General features: G+C 34.0%; 1 protein-coding gene across 1 annotated transcript; it reads left to right on the top strand.

Annotated features, from left to right (window-relative positions):
- The first annotated feature begins 7,021 nt into the window (after window positions 1-7,021).
- On the top strand, window positions 7,022-11,929 carry LOC110733301 (telomere repeat-binding protein 3-like). Its single transcript, XM_021913315.1, has 10 exons — window positions 7,022-7,453; window positions 8,098-8,236; window positions 8,315-9,110; window positions 9,206-9,415; window positions 9,519-9,581; window positions 9,675-9,754; window positions 9,965-10,209; window positions 10,299-10,613; window positions 10,744-10,807; window positions 11,442-11,929. The coding sequence occupies exons 2-10, from the start codon at window positions 8,153-8,155 to the stop codon at window positions 11,634-11,636; spliced, it is 2,052 nt and encodes a 683-aa protein (XP_021769007.1). The 5' UTR covers window positions 7,022-7,453; window positions 8,098-8,152; the 3' UTR covers window positions 11,637-11,929.
- The last annotated feature ends 5,556 nt before the right edge of the window (window positions 11,930-17,485 follow it).

A 17,485-nucleotide genomic window follows, 5' to 3' on the forward strand; every position in this document is an offset into this window, starting at 1 on the left:
TTTACCGATCTACAACTTACATCGATTTCATTAACTCAAGCCTATCACGAACATTTATGACAACATATAATGATCATATATAGTTCCAAACGGCATTATATGACCCCGAAATTTATCCCCTAGAATTTTAAGACTTTTCGACAACGGGCCCTGAAACCTCCAAAATTTCACAAAAACCGTGGATATTAGACTTCAATTTTGGAATTTTTTGACTTTTTTTCGCCAGAAAACAAAATTTTCTAAAATGTTTACCATGGTCCCTAATACCCTCCGGGAGTTCAATTAGGTGGGCGGAACCATCCAATTTGTCTTTAAACGGTCAATTTACCAATTTACTAACTTGTACTGATTTCATTAACTCAAGCCTACCACAAACATTTATGACAACATATAATGATCATATATGGTTTCAAACGACATTATATGACACTGAGATTTATCCCCTAGAATTTCAAGACTTTTCGACACCGGGCCTTGAAACTTATAAAATTCTTCAAAAAGCGTGGATATTAGCATTTAATTTTGGAATTTTTTTACCTTTTTCGCCCCGAAAAAAATTACCGTAATGTTTACCATGGTCCCTACAACACTCTGGGAGTCTAATTGGGTAGGTAAAACCATCCAATTTGCCTTTAAACGACCAATTTACTGGTTTACAAGTAACTTGCACCGATTTAATTAACTCAAGCCTACCACGAACATCTATGACAACATATAATGATCATATATGGTTCCAAACGGCGTTATATGACCCTTAGATGTATTCCCTAAAATCTCAAGACTTTGTGACACCGGGCCCTGAAACCTCCAAAATTTCACAAAAAACGTGGACATTAGCCTTCAATTTTGGAAATTTTTGACCTATTTTCGCTCGAAATAAAAATTACCGAAATGTTTATCATGGTCCCTAATACCCTTTGGGAATCTAATTGGAGGGGTGAAACCATTCAATTTTTCTTTAAAGGGCCAATTTACCGGTTTACAGCTTGCATCGATTTACTGGTTTACATACAACGACCAATTTAATTAACTTGCACCTGAACCAGACGGACTTGAACCGAAATTGACCAAACTTGTTTTAACCCGTCAAAATCCGAATTTAACCCGACTTGTTACTAACCTGACCTGAATTCAACCCGACCCGTTGCTAACCCAACCCGAAATTAACCCAACCTATTACAAACCCGACCCAAAATCAACTCGACTTATTTTTAACCTAATCCAAATAAAACCCAACTTTTTATTGACCCGACCCGAATTTTACCAGATTTATTACTTGCCCGACCCAAAAATTCAATCCGATCTGTTACTAACTCGACTCGAAATTAACACGAGTTGTTATTGACCCGACCTAAATTCAACCCAAATTATTCTCGACCCGATTTCAAATCACTTTAAATGCAATTTAGATCACCTTATTATTGTTGATCAAAGCATTTTGTCTAGGGAGACCTAGTCGGTCCAGGCCAGCAAAAGAAAGGAGCATCATCCTCAAATTTAAGAGTTAAATATAATATATATTTGTTGTATGGTCAAAGGAGATAATTATCTCCTTAAATTATAGACTATAGTTCCCTAGTATATTGCCATATATATTATAGTTAAAGGAAATAATTAGCTTGATAAAAAATGATAATTATCTATTATTTATAGTTAGTTGAACCTGAATATGACCTGACTTGGAAATGACCCGGCCTAATAGTAACTTGCATATTATTGACTTGAACATAACCCGACTTAAATTCGAGAATGTATGACCCGACTTGGAAATGACCCAGCCTGATTATAACCCACAAATTATTGACTTGAACTGAACCCGACTTGAACTTGAGAATGACCCGACTTGAAAATGACTGGACCTGATTATAACCTGCAAATTATTGACTTGAACCGAACACGACTCAAACCCGAGAATGACCTGACCTGATTCTAACCCGCAAATTATAAACTTGAACCGAACCCGAGAACCTTAACACGTTTTAACCCGTGAAAACCCGACCTGAATGTAACCCGACCTAAACCCACCCAAACCCGATAAGAAATATGACCCGACTCAAGCATGACCCAACCCAAACCCGTCCCGCATAGGTTATGAAATTAATCCTAGTTGACACGACTCACTCTTACCCGATTCAAACCCGACCCGTTTACCCGAATTGACAGCTCTATGGCTCATGAGAAAATACATTAATAACCAATAATATAGGTGGATTGGTGGAGTTATATTTAGAGAGCCACAAAGGCGGAGTGAATGAGTGATAATCGATCCCATGATCTGTAAAAATGAGAAGGGAAGCACTAACCACTTGAGCTATTAGCAATAAACAAATCTTCAAGATTTGTCCAACATTTCTCATTGCTACTATGATCAAGCTTACAGAGATTGAAATCACTAGTGAATACAAACTTTCATCCTCGTCGCCCTCATCCTCATCATTCCAATGATAAACACATTCCCATATCTAACCTACTATGAGAATGTACTACGAAGCATGTCGTAGTACTAATAATAACTCACCGGCTAACTTCACCATATAACATTCAACTAGAATTTTGACAATATTACAGCCCTACACAGGCGAATAAGGGCTACATTTACCAATTGTATTACGGAATAACATGCAAAAACAAATCAGCAATTGTGTGAAAAGTGCAAGTCTGATTGAGCTATTCCGACCCAATTTGCGGGCTTCATCAATCTAGGCCCATAAATACCATGTACAAGAATTGCGTAAAACCAAACCAATATCAGAGGAGCAAAAGCAGCCCAAATCAATATTGAAAACTTTTTAAATTTTCACCGTGTAAGATATTTCAGTTTGGATAACTTTTTTTTGTTTTTTTTAAAAAAGAGATGCTTATGTAATGGCCCATTGGGCCACGGATTCTTTGTTAGCCATGTTGTCAGAGAGTTGATCAACGTTAGCCCATTCCAGTCCGCTTCGACCCAAAGAATACCCGGGTTTGGATAGGCCTATTGGGCTACTCCTTCTAACTTAAACTAGCAATTATTATATCATAGTAAGCAAATTAGCAAAAACATACACGAAACCTTGCTAGGAGCGTGGTTTTCCCAACATTGTTCACAACTAAATAGCACTAACCTAGCTAAGTGGTGGACTACAAAATTCCCATCATGCTTAACATGAGACTAAAACATTGTACAAAAATTACAGCTACAAAAGACTGTATTCCTTGTTATATTTCTTCCCATTTAAAATCTTTTTGAGAGATAATTCTAATCAAATCATCCAAAATTATAATCATTTCATTAATTTGATTTTATTATTCCTTTCTTTTTTCTGATGGCAACGAAACATATTTGATCATAATCTTTAAATTTCAATTTTTTTTTCTGCTTTAATGTGTCGAGTTTAACTTTATGTATGTATTGAGTTCTTTACCCTAAATCTTAGTTTTTTTTTTTTCAAGGTAACTTTCTAATATAGCTAGAATGGTAGTTGAAAAACACTACTCTGTATCATTATGATATCCATGTTGATAGTTTCTCTGCTAAAAGAGGATTTCATAGAAGGAAATTACGAAGTATAAGTTTTTTTCCATTTCTTTTTTCGCTTGCTCTACTTTTCTGTTTAGTTTATCCCTTAGATTTATCATATATTATAAATGACACTATAGTACGGCCCAATTAGCTAGTTTGGTGTTTCACCATCTCCCCTTAATCAAAGTTTATAACTACACAATTATACTCTACTTTCTCCGTTCCATAAATATTACAACAATTATCATTTTAAGATGTTTTATAAATATTACGGAGTATAACATTTCTCTATCCACACACGTTTTCTCTCTTTGTCTCAATCTGTCTTATTTTCTTTCTATCTCTTCTTAAAACTCATGTCCATCCCGATATTGCAATATTACGAGAACGAAGGAAGTATTAGATGAGTATTAAAAAAAAAAAAAAAAAGAGAGAGAGAGAGAGTACGTGATGATGTGAGAAATATATGGATAGTGATCGTTGACCCTTTTAAGCTATGAGGTTATGAGCATATACTCAAGGATTCCTTTGAAAAAGTGATGGACCATACCCAATACTTGATGATTGCAACCAACGAGCCGATAAGATAGGAGGATAATTCAAGACACTTTGTCATTACTAATATCCCATTACTCTCTTTACCACATATTCAAACTTTAGTGTCCAAATATATTTTTCCTAGGTACCAAAATTTATAGAAACCTCTAGATTTTTCCTTATAATATCACTTTAACAAATTTGTCGCACCACCTATTTTTGCTATTAATGATAATATCATAATTATTTTATGTTGTTCATAGTTTTCATTTGTTTTAAAAGGTTGTCGTATTATATGCTTGCTAAATTGTCTTTTTGATAAATTGATAAGTGATAATCTCTCCTACTTGTGTGCTTTCCTTTTCCTAAGCTAACAATCATGCTCCGCTTTTTAACATAAACATCATTTTATTTATTTTTATTAATTTTTTATAAATTAAAATTTTATGCTTATAAAATGCTGTCACCATATATGGTCAAGCTCGAGGTATTAAATAATTTTTTTCATGCACATACCCTTTATTATATTTTATTTTATTTATTATAGAACAGTACATAAATTATTGAAAGTACTACACTTTACAAATAAAAATATAATTTCTTTCAAAATAAAAATAATTATTTTAACTTAAATGCTACACGAATCAAATACTCGTTATATTTTTTAAAAAAATACGAATGGGAGTATTACATTGACTTTTGTACATAGCTAATTATTTTTGTTATTATTTTTGTACATAACTAATTTATTCATGTACAAATCTTGTTAAGTTCATCTCAATATTTGAATATTATTTTAGATTGTTGCAAACAAAAGACAACAAAGTGCGTGAGGGTAGCTCAAATGATTAGAACTTAGCTTCCTTCTCGATTTCAGAAGATCTTGAGAAGTTGAGATCATTTTAATAGTTGGTTCCTACAGGCGCCTGTACGGTGCAACGTACAGTCGTTTTGTAGGAAAGAACATGATATATAAAAGTAATGAACATATAATTATAGTGAAAAGAACATACTATTAAAATGTAATGAACATATACCTAAAGTAAAAATAACATACTATTAAAATGTAATGAACATCTACATAGAGTGAAAAGAACATATTTGCACCAAAAAAATACATAAAAAGAACATATTTTTATGTTCATTGATCAGTCAGTGTAATGTACTTTATTTGCAACATAAAGATCATTGCTTAATGTGAAATGTTTATTAAATTTTGTCTTCAAATTAGGGTGGTTATATATAGATAAAGTTTATTACATATTATTATCATGTTCTTTATTAATAAGGGATTGCTAAACACCGCCAACAAAAATGATCACCACCGCCAACATTTGGTGTGAATGGACAATCATACCCTTACTACTTCACCATCCCTTCATCCTTCCGGCAACCCACAACCCCTTCCAACCGGCGATCACAACCCCTTTTAACCGACGACCCACCACACCCCCCTCTATGACAACCCACCACCTTCCCTGGTCGGCGTGAAGGTGGTGGTTTTTTTTTATTTATTTTAGGCAACCGTGGTAACTGGAGCCCAGAACCGGTTACCGTGCGTGGTAACCGGAACCCAAAACCGGTTACCGTGCGTGGTAACCGGTTTTTGGCTCTGGTTACCGTGCACCTTAATCGATTCTATGGTAACCGGAGCCCAAAACCGGTTACCATGCACGATAACTGGTTTTGGGCTCCGGTTACCATGCACGGTAACCGATTTTGGGCTCCGTTTACCATACACGGTAATTGATTTTGGGCTTTGGTTACCGCGATTGCCTGAAAATCTGAAATTTAAAAATAAAATAAAAGGAGGGAAGGTGGTGGGTCGCTAGTGCAGTGGTGATCGTCGCGGTCAGTGTGGTGGTGGTGGTGGTGGTGGTGTTAGTCGTCAATTAGGGTGGTGGTGTCAAGGTGTTAGTGATTGATGGCAATAGGGAAGATAGTAATGAAGTACTAAGGACATGATTGTCCATTCACACTAAATGTTGGCGGTTTTGATAATTTTGGATGGCGGTATTTAACACCCCCCTATTAATATTGCAGATGTTCTTTATATATGAAAAAAGTATATAAAATTGAATGTTCGTTACAAAACAACTATATGTTCTTTACAAAATAATTGTATGCTCTTTACAAAATAGTTACATGTTTTTTTTGCATTTTTTGGCTGTACCAAGCAAGGTACAGCCGCCTGCACCTTAAAATTTTCAATAAATAACAAGTACACTTATACACAAAAAATTTATTTTAGACAATTTCTTGATCAACGATTTATATATATCCAAAATAAGGTTTTTTTTTTTTTCCTTTCAAAATACGTTGAATAATAAACAAATACGAGTATTATTTTTGTCGAAATTATTAATAAGTTGAGATAAGCATATAACGTTAGTTTGACATATTAATCAAGGATTGTAATTTGTATTATGTTACACTCCAAATTAATCACTCAAATAAAAAAGAGTGAGACCATTGTTACGGTCTTACGGAGTACAATACTTGGTAAAAAAAGAGAGAATATTTTACAGTTATAAGTTTTTTTTTTTTCGTTTACCAAAAAAAAAAAAAAATCCCATTTTTAAGAAGAAATGAAGACGAAATTCAACGGACTGAAAATAACAAAATAGTAAAGCCAAAAAGTTTCCAAAAATGTCATTGTTTAGTCCTGAATTATCTCCACAACACTATCCAAACCAACACTGTCAAATAAAGAAACTACGATAATGGCGGGGGGTTAAACCCATTATTAGAGGCTTACAAAATTTTTTAGATTAGTAAATTTAGGAATTTAGTAAGAAGTGGTCTGAAAAATAAAATCAAAAATTAAACTAAACCACTTTATTACTATTATTATTATTTTGTTTATATTAAAAAACAAGTAATAATTTACCGGATGATAAAAATAAGTCGATAACTAACCTATAACCGTTTGACCGGCAATAACCGGTTATGTGGCTGAGAGATTTGGTTGGGGTTTAAGCAGTTTTTTTGTTGGGTAATTTAAATCCCCCCCTTCCCTCACACCCCGGGGTTTTTGTATACCTTCTCTGTCCCCACAACCAAACCCCTCCTTTAGAGAGAGAATTTCCCATTTTTTTTAGAGGGAGAAACAAACTAACATAAACAATTTTTACTTCTTTTTTTCTTATTATTTTGTAAATTTTCATTTCTTCTTCGTTGATTCAAATGAAATGAATCAAATGGATGAATGAATGATTGATCATACATAATTTCTTTGAAAGAGAGAGAAAGATTTACGTATCTCTTTGAGATTTTTTCATTGTAATAAAATAATAATTTTTAAAATACGATTATTTTGTTCTACCTTATTTTTTATTTGATTATCAGTTGTAAATTAGGTAGTTATATTGTTTGATCGAAGAACGAAGATCGGTTCGTTTGTTTGATTATCAGGTGCGGTTTTTTATTTTTATTTTTTTTAGTTTAATTTCGCGGTTTTCGGCGGTAATTGTGCATAATTTTGATCTAACATGCTGAATTTGTTTGAATTGTAACTGTTTGATTTGAGATTTTGGAGAATTTATGCTGAATTTTGAGTTTTATTTGGGAAATGTTTCTCAGATTGGTTGATTTGGATTGTTGATCAAATGATCATTGTGTTCGAATTTGGTTAATTTGATCTGTAATTGCATTTTATGCTGATGATCAAGTTGTTAGGATCCAGAATTCGTAATTTTGTTGCGTAATTTTGTTGCTTTTACTCTCTCATGTACTTTTTTCGTGGCTTCTGTTGGAAGCAATTGATCAAAAAAAAATTCATAATTCTTTAATTTCTGGTGGTTTTAAGAGAGAGGGTTTTATAAAATCTGAAGATTTTCGTGTTAGATTTTACTACTTTATTTGATCATAACAGAATTATTATGATCTAAATTATATTTGATTTTTTTTTTTCTGTATATAATTTAATGTAAAGTTGTAATGATGCCTGATTTGGAAACTTGGATTAAATTATGTTAAACAGACTTTACAGATTGTGTAGAATTTATGGAATAATTTCTGGTTTTATTGACTCGTTCATTGGTTTTGCTGTCACACAGGATTACCTACCATTTGTGAATTCTGTAGTTTTTTCCTGGCATGTATGTCTGAAAAATGGTGTTGTTAAAGAGAACGTTGGATCACGGTTATAATGGATACCGTTCGCCTGCTATACCTAGAGCTCCTAGATCCATACGGGTATGTTTTGTTTGATTGTGTTATGGTATATAACTGCATTGCTTTCGTTGCTCGATTTTGATGTGTAATTGGTTACAGAAACGGGGGTTTCGTCAGAAGACACCTGAAAACGGTGGCCAAGTATGTGCATTTGAGTTGTTGGCCACGGTTGCTGGAAAGTTGCTAGAAGAGAGTGAGTGCTCTTCTGCTTCTAGTAGTGCAGCTGTTGGATTTGATCAGTGCAGAATTGATAAGGATATCGTTGTTAAGAATGAGCCTCTGGATGTTGATAAAATACTAGGAGGCGAACATGATGATCAGGGCAGTTCCGAGGGTAGTGTCTTTTTCTCTGGCCTTCAGAGGGATTCATGTAAAGGGAAGATTGAATTAGTGAATGAAGTAACTGGAAAGCACGGTTCTCCTTTCGCAAGCTCTGTGTGTTCTGAGAAGATTGATTCTGATTCAAAGTTGGTGACCCAGAAAATCAACAGCTTGTTTGTAAAACATTCTTGTAAAGTAGATGAGAGTTCCCCCAAATGTGGGGAGTCTGATGCCATTAATATAGAAAATGGGCTCATTAGGAAGCTATATGCTAACGGGGGTGCTTCTGGAGTTGGTGCTACAGCTAACAAGTCGTCTGCACCAACCAACTCTGAAGAAAATGTTAACTTGACCCTTGGTAGGGGTGCTAATCCTAATGCTTCGTCTCTGAAACAGGGGAACGATGTAAAAATAAACTGTAAAGATGATGATGAAATTCTTTCTCAGTGCTCTAAACCTAACAACATAATGAAGGCATTCAGGTCACCTGCATGTGACGAAGACAACAAGCTTTTGTCGTCTAAATACTGGAAGACGGCTCCAAAACTGAAGGATTATGAACCTTCTAACTCAGGTGCGTTAATTGTTTTGTATATGTTGAATGGCTTTCATCATTCTAGAAGGGAATTTGATGCTAACAACAATGTGTGTTGATTTTTGGCACTCTAGATGGTGGATTAAAGAACAATGACTCTAGTAAGAGGCCCTCTTATGAGATAGACAGGTCTCAGCGTAATACTCCATTCAAGAAACGAAGATTATTTGATCGAAGCTCAGTGGTGACATATGATGGAGGCATAAGCTGTGAAAGTGTTTCTAACTCGCCTGAGAAGGGCGTAGATGATGAGAAGAATGCCTCAGCAGGAAAGCTGCTTGAAGGTTTTTTTTTTAATTACCTCATCTGTATTGATTGGCTTGTTGTAATTCCAGTTTTAGTAAATAGCAAATTCTGATTGGATATATCAATTTCTTTATCATGCAGGAAAAGGGACACCGTCTTCAGGTCTTTGCCGCCAAAAATCTTGCAATTCTAGAAACTCTCAAGGTACTATTGGAGCTTTTTAGTTGTATTTAACTCGTTGAGCTATAATTGCTTGTCCTGTGAGAATTTCTTACATGTAAAATGTTTTTAATGCAGTGCGACTTAGCATTAACTCCTTCAAAGTACCAGAGCTTTTCATTGAGGTTCCGGAGAGTGCAACTGTTGGTTCACTTAAGGTATGCAACTGAGTTATTGTTTGCAAGAACATTTAGTTTTTAATAGTTTCCATCTTGTTTTTCATTCGGTTGTCATGATTTATTACTACATACTTCTCATAATTGTATTTGATATGCATGAAGACTTCATTGTTTCTGATTTTTCCTGGTTAATGATGCTTGACAGTTTTCATGATTGATAATATTTGATCATTTATGATTACTCCACAGAGAACTGTTTTAGAGGCTGTGACGACTATTCTTGGTGGAGGTTTGCGTGTTGGTGTACTTCTCCAAGGAAAGACGATTCGAGATGACAACAGAACTTTACTCCAGTCTGGTATATCCCAAAGTGATGATATGGATACAATTGGGTTTATGCTAGAGCCAAATAGTCCAACTCAACCTTCTCCACTTAAATGCTCTGAAGAACCTCCTTCTCCAGTTCCATGTGACTCACCCAAATTTGTAAATAGGTATTTGACTGCTTTCTTCTGTCATTTTCTCACCCTATGTTTATCTGGTACTGTTTGCCTCTGACTGTGTTATTGTTGGTGTTCTGCAGGTCTCAAGTTAACCCTAATGGCGACAGTTTTGTTATCAAAACTCCGGAAAAACCATTTTTAACTGATTCAATTAAACCATCTGGAAGTATCAAGGACTTAGTTTCATATCCTTCAACTGAACTGACTGACAAAACTGTTTCGAAATCTAAAGCTATAGTGCCTGTTCCTGAAGAAAGCATGGAAGCTCTAGCTGTAGTGCCTATGAACCAAAGATCCAAGCGTTCAGATATTGGACAACGCCGTACTAGGCGACCCTTCTCTGTTTCTGAGGTAGAAGCACTTGTTCGAGCAGTGGAAAAACTCGGAACTGGAAGGTACATGACTTTTATCCTCTTCCCTCCCCATATGGAGGAGGTTGTGGGACTGTTATGATCTTTTCATTCTTAAGTATACATTATACACTCATATGTTAAAATTTCCTGATGCCAAGTTCATACTTCACAGGTGGCGTGATGTTAAACTGTGCGCCTTTGAGAATGCTAAGCATCGAACTTATGTTGATTTGAAGGTAAGAGTCTATTTTGCTATAATTGTATACTTTTCTAACATGATATTTTAGATATTCTTGAATGGTCTATTAGCTCATTCTTGCATAATGTATTTGCTCAAAAGGATTTGAATCGATTTACATGAACATGGACATAGACTTGTATGGGTCCTGCCTTATTGAGTTATTATTCTCCTTACGCAGTTGTGGTCCAAACATTGCTTTCACTGTTCTGATTCCTTCTGTTGGCACTAATAGTTCCATCTTTTAGGGACTCAAGCAACCTTAACTTCACTTGTACATAACTATCTTGACAGTGATTGGCTAACTCCTCATTGATAAGATAATGTATGATTAATTAATTATATACATTATTAAATGTAATTGAAATTTATTAACTTTATTTTGAATTTATAGTTGATAATTTATTATGTGTGAGTTGTTAATGAGACATGAATCTAAGCTTAGCTCCAAAACCCTTGTGGGGGTGAAAAGCCTGTGATCCACATGGTTTTGTATTCTTGTTATTAAGACAACCTACGATTTGTGTTTTATGAAGAGCATATGCTTATCCTTTCATTTCTCACATGATCTGAGTTGTATTTATTATTTATTTCTTTTTGTTAATTTCGCGATCTTTTTAATCTTTATTTAGGATAAGTGGAAAACACTGGTTCACACGGCAAGAATCTCACCACAGCAAAGGAGAGGGGAGCCAGTTCCCCAAGATCTTTTGGACAGGGTTTTAGCCGCGCAGTCTTACTGGTCTGAGCATCAGGCTAAGCAACATGGAAAGCAACAACAGCAACAGGGTATAATTGCTAAACTTACCGACTCCGTAAGACCTTAACCGGGAAAGCTTGAATATTTTTTTTTTAGTTTGTAGATTTCTAATTGTTGTGTAGAAAATTGGGAAGAAAAAAAAAAGAATTTGATAGGTATAAGTACAACAACTTACAGGGAGTAAAGAAAAGTTATTGTAGAAATTTTACAGAACATTCCTGTAGTCAATTATTTGTCACATTTTTTTACCATTATTCATTGCCATTGGCTCACAATTAGTGGAGAAGCTTTTGGCCCCTTTGTAAATGATTTGTAACAGAATAAGAGGGTTTTTCCAAATTGGAAATCCCATTGTTCTTTGATTTTTGTAAACACTATATATAATATATAGAGGAAATTTTAACGAATTTGAGGATTCTGTATCATTATGACATTATGGCTTACTTTAAATTTGTTACGAAATATCTATTTTTGGCAAGCCATGTAGAGGCGATGTGTGTACAAGATTTAATCCGTATGAATGTATGATCCATTGATCCCTTGAGAATTTGAACTATTAGTTGACATTTCTTGAATTAATTATTGTAATTTATAAAGGCTACGAGTATTACTTAATTACACTAGGTTGGTTGAATGGTTCTTTGATTGTCATTGCATGTATTCCGTGAAGATAGGGATTAGGGAAGATGCTGATTTTGTGTTGAAAATAACGTGGAAAAACAAACTTGTAGTTGACGTAATCCAATAATCAATTTGTAATTTGGACATGTGGTTTTTTAATGGTCAACTGCGTAAAGTATTACATAAAGGAATTCAGAAATAGAAGGTTGTTTAAAAATCAAATTCTCTAATAATGTCTGAGGTGATATTAATTTATCCCTAATTAAAAAATTAACCTCTTTTTTTCTTTTTCTTTTTTTTTTTTGACAGGGAGGATTAGCCTTACTGACTGGAAAAAAAAAAAGAAAAAAAAAAAAGAAAAGATAATTAGGGATATTATCACTTCGTACTTAAAAAAAAATTACTATTATTTAAAGAGGCTAATTAACTTTGGGTTAATTTCCAGATTAATTATTTCCACCTTAATGTGATCCCGGTTTTTGATCAGTGGGTACACCAAAATGGACTGAAAAGAGGGTAAAAGCAAAATTGATCTTTACTCCACCATCATTCATTTTTATTTATTTTTTCATTTTGCCAAAACCACCTAATATGCTTTTTTGTTTTTTTAACCAAACAATGTTGAATGATTTTATTATGAATACATTAATATCATGAAATAACTACACTTTAAATTACTAAGGACGTAAGGAGTACATTGATAAGACAACTTTTTATAATCGTTCAGTAGCTCAAATTTCATCCCAACTGTATGCTTATTGTAATTATAAACTTTCATAAAAAAATAAAGTTAGATTATGATTGATAATTAACTTGCATATGATGCATGTTACTTGCAAACTTTGTAAAATAAATGGATATAATTTCACATGAAACAAGAAGGTGATCAATGATGAGGTAACATAAATAGATTATTATAGAAATAATGGTTAAATTGTAATATTAGGTTAAGAGTGGCGTCTTGATGACCAACTTAAAGAGAGGAATAAAAGCTAAAAACGGTAACGCGGCAGTTGGTGAATTAGCTGGTAAGCTAAGCATCTTTAAGCTACGTTACACTATATTCTACATCTACAATTCTACATACATGATACACACCAAGTAGATTGCCATCAATATGAGAATGAGATCACCGCTCTTCATTCCTCTCTCCTTCCATGTTACGCCATGTGATTCTTTCTACTTTCTTTTATTATCTCCTCTTTATTTTTATTATTATTATTTTTTTTATATTGCTTTTATTAATGCCTCATTTTAACCATCAATATATTTGATTTTTTTTTTTTAATAAATAGAAGCTATAGTAAAATATATATATATATATATATATCAACACAAACTTTAAAAAAAAATCGGGTGTACAATAATTATTGTACATCCATTATAAAGATAGACTAGATTGATCAAAAGTTACCCCTAAAATAAATAAAAGTTACCCTGATATGCATAAAAGTAATCCAATACAAATAAAAATTATTAGTAAAGAATCACATTTTAAATGACTTAAAAATCAATTATTTGTGATTAAATGTAATTAAATTACCATTATAAAACTTTTCTTATTGTCTATTTATATAAAAATTGTATTATGTTAAAAGTTACCCAAAAAAAGGCAAAAAGTTACTCTAAAATTAGGTAAAAGTTACCCTTATACTGCTCGATGTACAGTAAAATTAGTGTAAACCGGGTGTATACAAAAGTTTTTGATATATCAATATGGTGAATGAGTTCCCCTGTTTGGATTTCTTACAAAAACAAATATCGTGATTGTTAATACATCATACGGAGTGTTAGCCTAAATATCTTTGATTTTGATTAGTAAAAGCTATAAATAAAAAATTAAAAAAAATAAAAAAAAAAAAACATAAAATAAAAAGGTGCGGCTTATGTAAACAAGTCAATCAAGGTTAGGGAAAATATTTAAAGGAACTAGCTAGGAAATACTCCATATAAAAGTAACTCTAACTCATAATATAAAGATATTTCACAAAATGATAATTCATTTTTAATCAATATTTATGATAATCTTTTTTAAGATTTTTCCAAATAATTAAAAAAAAACGAGGTAAAATAGTTTAGACATATGATACACCTATAGTCCTATAGGCATTTTTTTTTTCCAATCACAAAAAACATAAAGAAGTAAAAATAAAAAAATAAATAATAATAAAAAAAGAATAAAATTGGATACTAAATAAAACCTTATATTTTCCCTTTTAAGGGGAACCAGTCATGTTATCTCAAACATCTAAGATGGTTCCCAGTGAGAAGGGAGGGCCATATGCAAGTATAAAGGTTTCTTGTAAACTGAGACTTCCTAACTGTTTTTTTTTTCTTTAAAAGAATGATTTTATAAAGAAGGAATTAAATTATTAAATTAACATTCCAACGAATTATATTCAAATTGAAATTTTATTTATTTATTTCGTATTTTTTTTTTTGGGTTCTAAATTTGTAACGTAAACCAGATTGGCAAACAGGTGATTGCACATGCATAAGCCATAATAAGAGATAAATTCATGGACCATATTATATAAAGTGTGTAATATGAATTAATTGGTAACAAAAATAAATATGTATAGTGTAGTTTAATTTAGCAGGAAGTCACATTACAACTAGTTAAGTACCAGTCTGGCAATTCCATTTCCAACCCTTATAAGCTGCCTTTGTAAAGGAAGTATCCAACTTATATCAATTGGAGCTACCACAAAAACCAAATCTAGATCTATTTTTTTAAGGTGCGTATCCAATATCAATAATATATATTGTATAACAATCTTACATACCTTCTTTGGCAAGGTTCCACAACTACATACTATATGATAAAGATAAGGAAAAATTGATTTTTGCTACCTATCAAACACATCAAATTTAATTTTGCTACCTATCAAAACTTTTATTGAATTTTGCTACCTAACATATGCCCTTTTTTAAAATTTTTCTACCACTGAACGGAATTCGTTAAGGAATCCGTTAAGTGGGTCCATAACGACACGTGTCGTGTTATTATTGGCCAAAAAAATTAAAAAAAATAAATAAATAAAAAATTTAAAAAAAATAAAAAGAAAAACCTAAACTACCCAGCCACCACCCCCTTCCCCCCAACTCACTGCACCCCTCGCTGAAACCACCACCCGCGTCGCACCACCAGCCCCAACCCACCTGAACCCTCCCCCTCCCTTTCCCGCAACCGCGTCGCCCCCAAAACCGCTAAACCCAAAACCCTCCTCCCCAAAAACGGCCAAGAATCTGGCCTTAAAAGGCCGAAATCGGCCGGTTAAGGCCACTGAGCCCCAAAACCGGCCGATTTCGTCCATTTGTGGTCAGATTCGTGGCCGTGGTGGGATCTAGGGTTTTAGTTTTGGTGGTTTTTAGGGGCGACGCGGTTGCGGGAAAGGGAGGGGGAGGGTTCAGGTAGGTTGGGGCTGGTGGTGTGACGCGGGTGGTGGTTTCGGGGAGGGGTGCGGTGAGTTGGGGGGAAGAGGGTGGTGGCGCGGGGGTGGTGGCTGGGTAGTTTAGGTTTTTCTTTTTAATTTTTTTTAATTAATTAATTTATTTTTTTAATTTTTTTGGCCAATAATAACACGACACGTGTCATTATGGACCCACTTAACGGATTCCTTAACGGTGGTAGCAAAATTTAAAAAAAGGGCATATGTTAGGTAGCAAAATAAAATAAAAGTTTTGATAGGTAGCAAAATTCAATTTGATGTGTTTGATAGGTAGCAAAAATTAATTTTTCCTAAAGACAATAACATTGTTGTTTATTACGTTAAAATTGGACGGATATTAGAGTTTCATCAAGTAATGTTTGGAATGAGGAGAAGTAGCTTTTAGAGGTATAAAAAAAAATAAAGAGTTCTAATGAAAAATTTAGAAAATAATTCATTTTTTATTTTAATCTTGCAATTAGCTACGAACTTATTATGTTGTACTAACAATGTTTATTGTGAGAACTAATATATTGCAGCTAACAACTATTACGGTGACTAACAACTGACTACTATTGTTGAGCAAAAGCCAACACAAAAACATGACGATGATATCATTTTTTGAATTCGAATTATCTAATCGATGTATATCCATGACATGGGTCGAGTTAAGGCTAGTTTTTTTTAAAGCTGTCAAAAGTTGACCCGACCCGAAATACCGACTTAAACCCGATTATTAACCGACCCATCTGAATCCGAAAAAATGGTGACCTAAACCCGACCTGAAACTAACCCTAGAGCCGAGTTGACCCGAGTATGTGAGACCCGATTCAAACATGAATTGACCTGGAAATGACCCGACCCGAATGTAACCCGTAAATTATTGACCTGAACCAAACCCGACTTGAATCGAAATTGACCCAAACCCGTTTTAACCCGTCAAAACTCGAATTTAACCCAACTTGTTACAAACCTGACCTGAATTCAACCGACATGTTCCTGACCCGATCCGAATTTAACCGAACCTGTTACAAACTCGACCCGAAATCAACCCGACTTGTTATTAACCTGACCTAAATTCAACCCGATTGTTACTAACCCGACTCGGAATTAACACGACTTGTTATTGATCCGATCTAAATTCAACCCAAATTGTTCCTGACTCGATTTCAAATCACCGGCCTTAAATGCAATTCAGACCACCTTATTATTGTTGATCAAAGCATTTTGTCTTGGGAGACCAAGTCGGTCCAGGCCAGCAAAAAAAAGGAGCATCATCCTTAAATTTAAGAGTTAAATATTGTAAATATTTGTTGTATGGTCAAAGGAGATAATTATCTTCCTAAATTATAGACTATATATAAATCCCTAGTATATTGCCATATATATTACAGTCAAAGTAAATAATTAGCTTGATTAAAATGATAATTATCTATTTATAGTTAGTTGAACCCGAATATGATGACCTGACTTGGAAATGACTCGACCTGATTGTAACCTGCAAATTATTGACTTGAACATAACCCGACTTGACTCCGAGAATAACCCGACTTGGAAATGACCCAACCTGAATATAACCCACAAATTATTAACTTGAATCGAACCCAACTTGAACCCGAGAATGACCCGACTTGAACATGACCCAACCTGATTATAACCCGCAAATTATTGACTTGAACTGAACCCAACTCAAATTAAACCCGAGAATGACCCGACCTGCTTCTAACCCGCAAGTTATTGACTTGAACCGAATCCGACTCAAACCCGGAATTACCTAACCCGTTTGAACCTGAGAAACCTGAATTAAACCCGACCTATTGTTCACCCGAACCGAATGTAACCCGACCTAAACCCGACCCAACCC

Source organism: Chenopodium quinoa, unplaced genomic scaffold, assembly GCF_001683475.1.
Source record: "Chenopodium quinoa cultivar QQ74 unplaced genomic scaffold, ASM168347v1, whole genome shotgun sequence".
NCBI lineage: Eukaryota > Viridiplantae > Streptophyta > Magnoliopsida > Caryophyllales > Amaranthaceae > Chenopodium > Chenopodium quinoa.

Coding starts and splice junctions, on each gene's coding strand:
- LOC110733301 (XM_021913315.1), top strand. CDS start 8,153: ATGGTGTTGTTAAAGAGAACGTTGGATCACGGTTATAATGGATACCGT. Junction 8,237..8,314: donor GAGCTCCTAGATCCATACGG/GTATGTTTTGTT, acceptor AATTGGTTACAG/AAACGGGGGTTTCGTCAGAA. Junction 9,111..9,205: donor TTATGAACCTTCTAACTCAG/GTGCGTTAATTG, acceptor TTGGCACTCTAG/ATGGTGGATTAAAGAACAAT.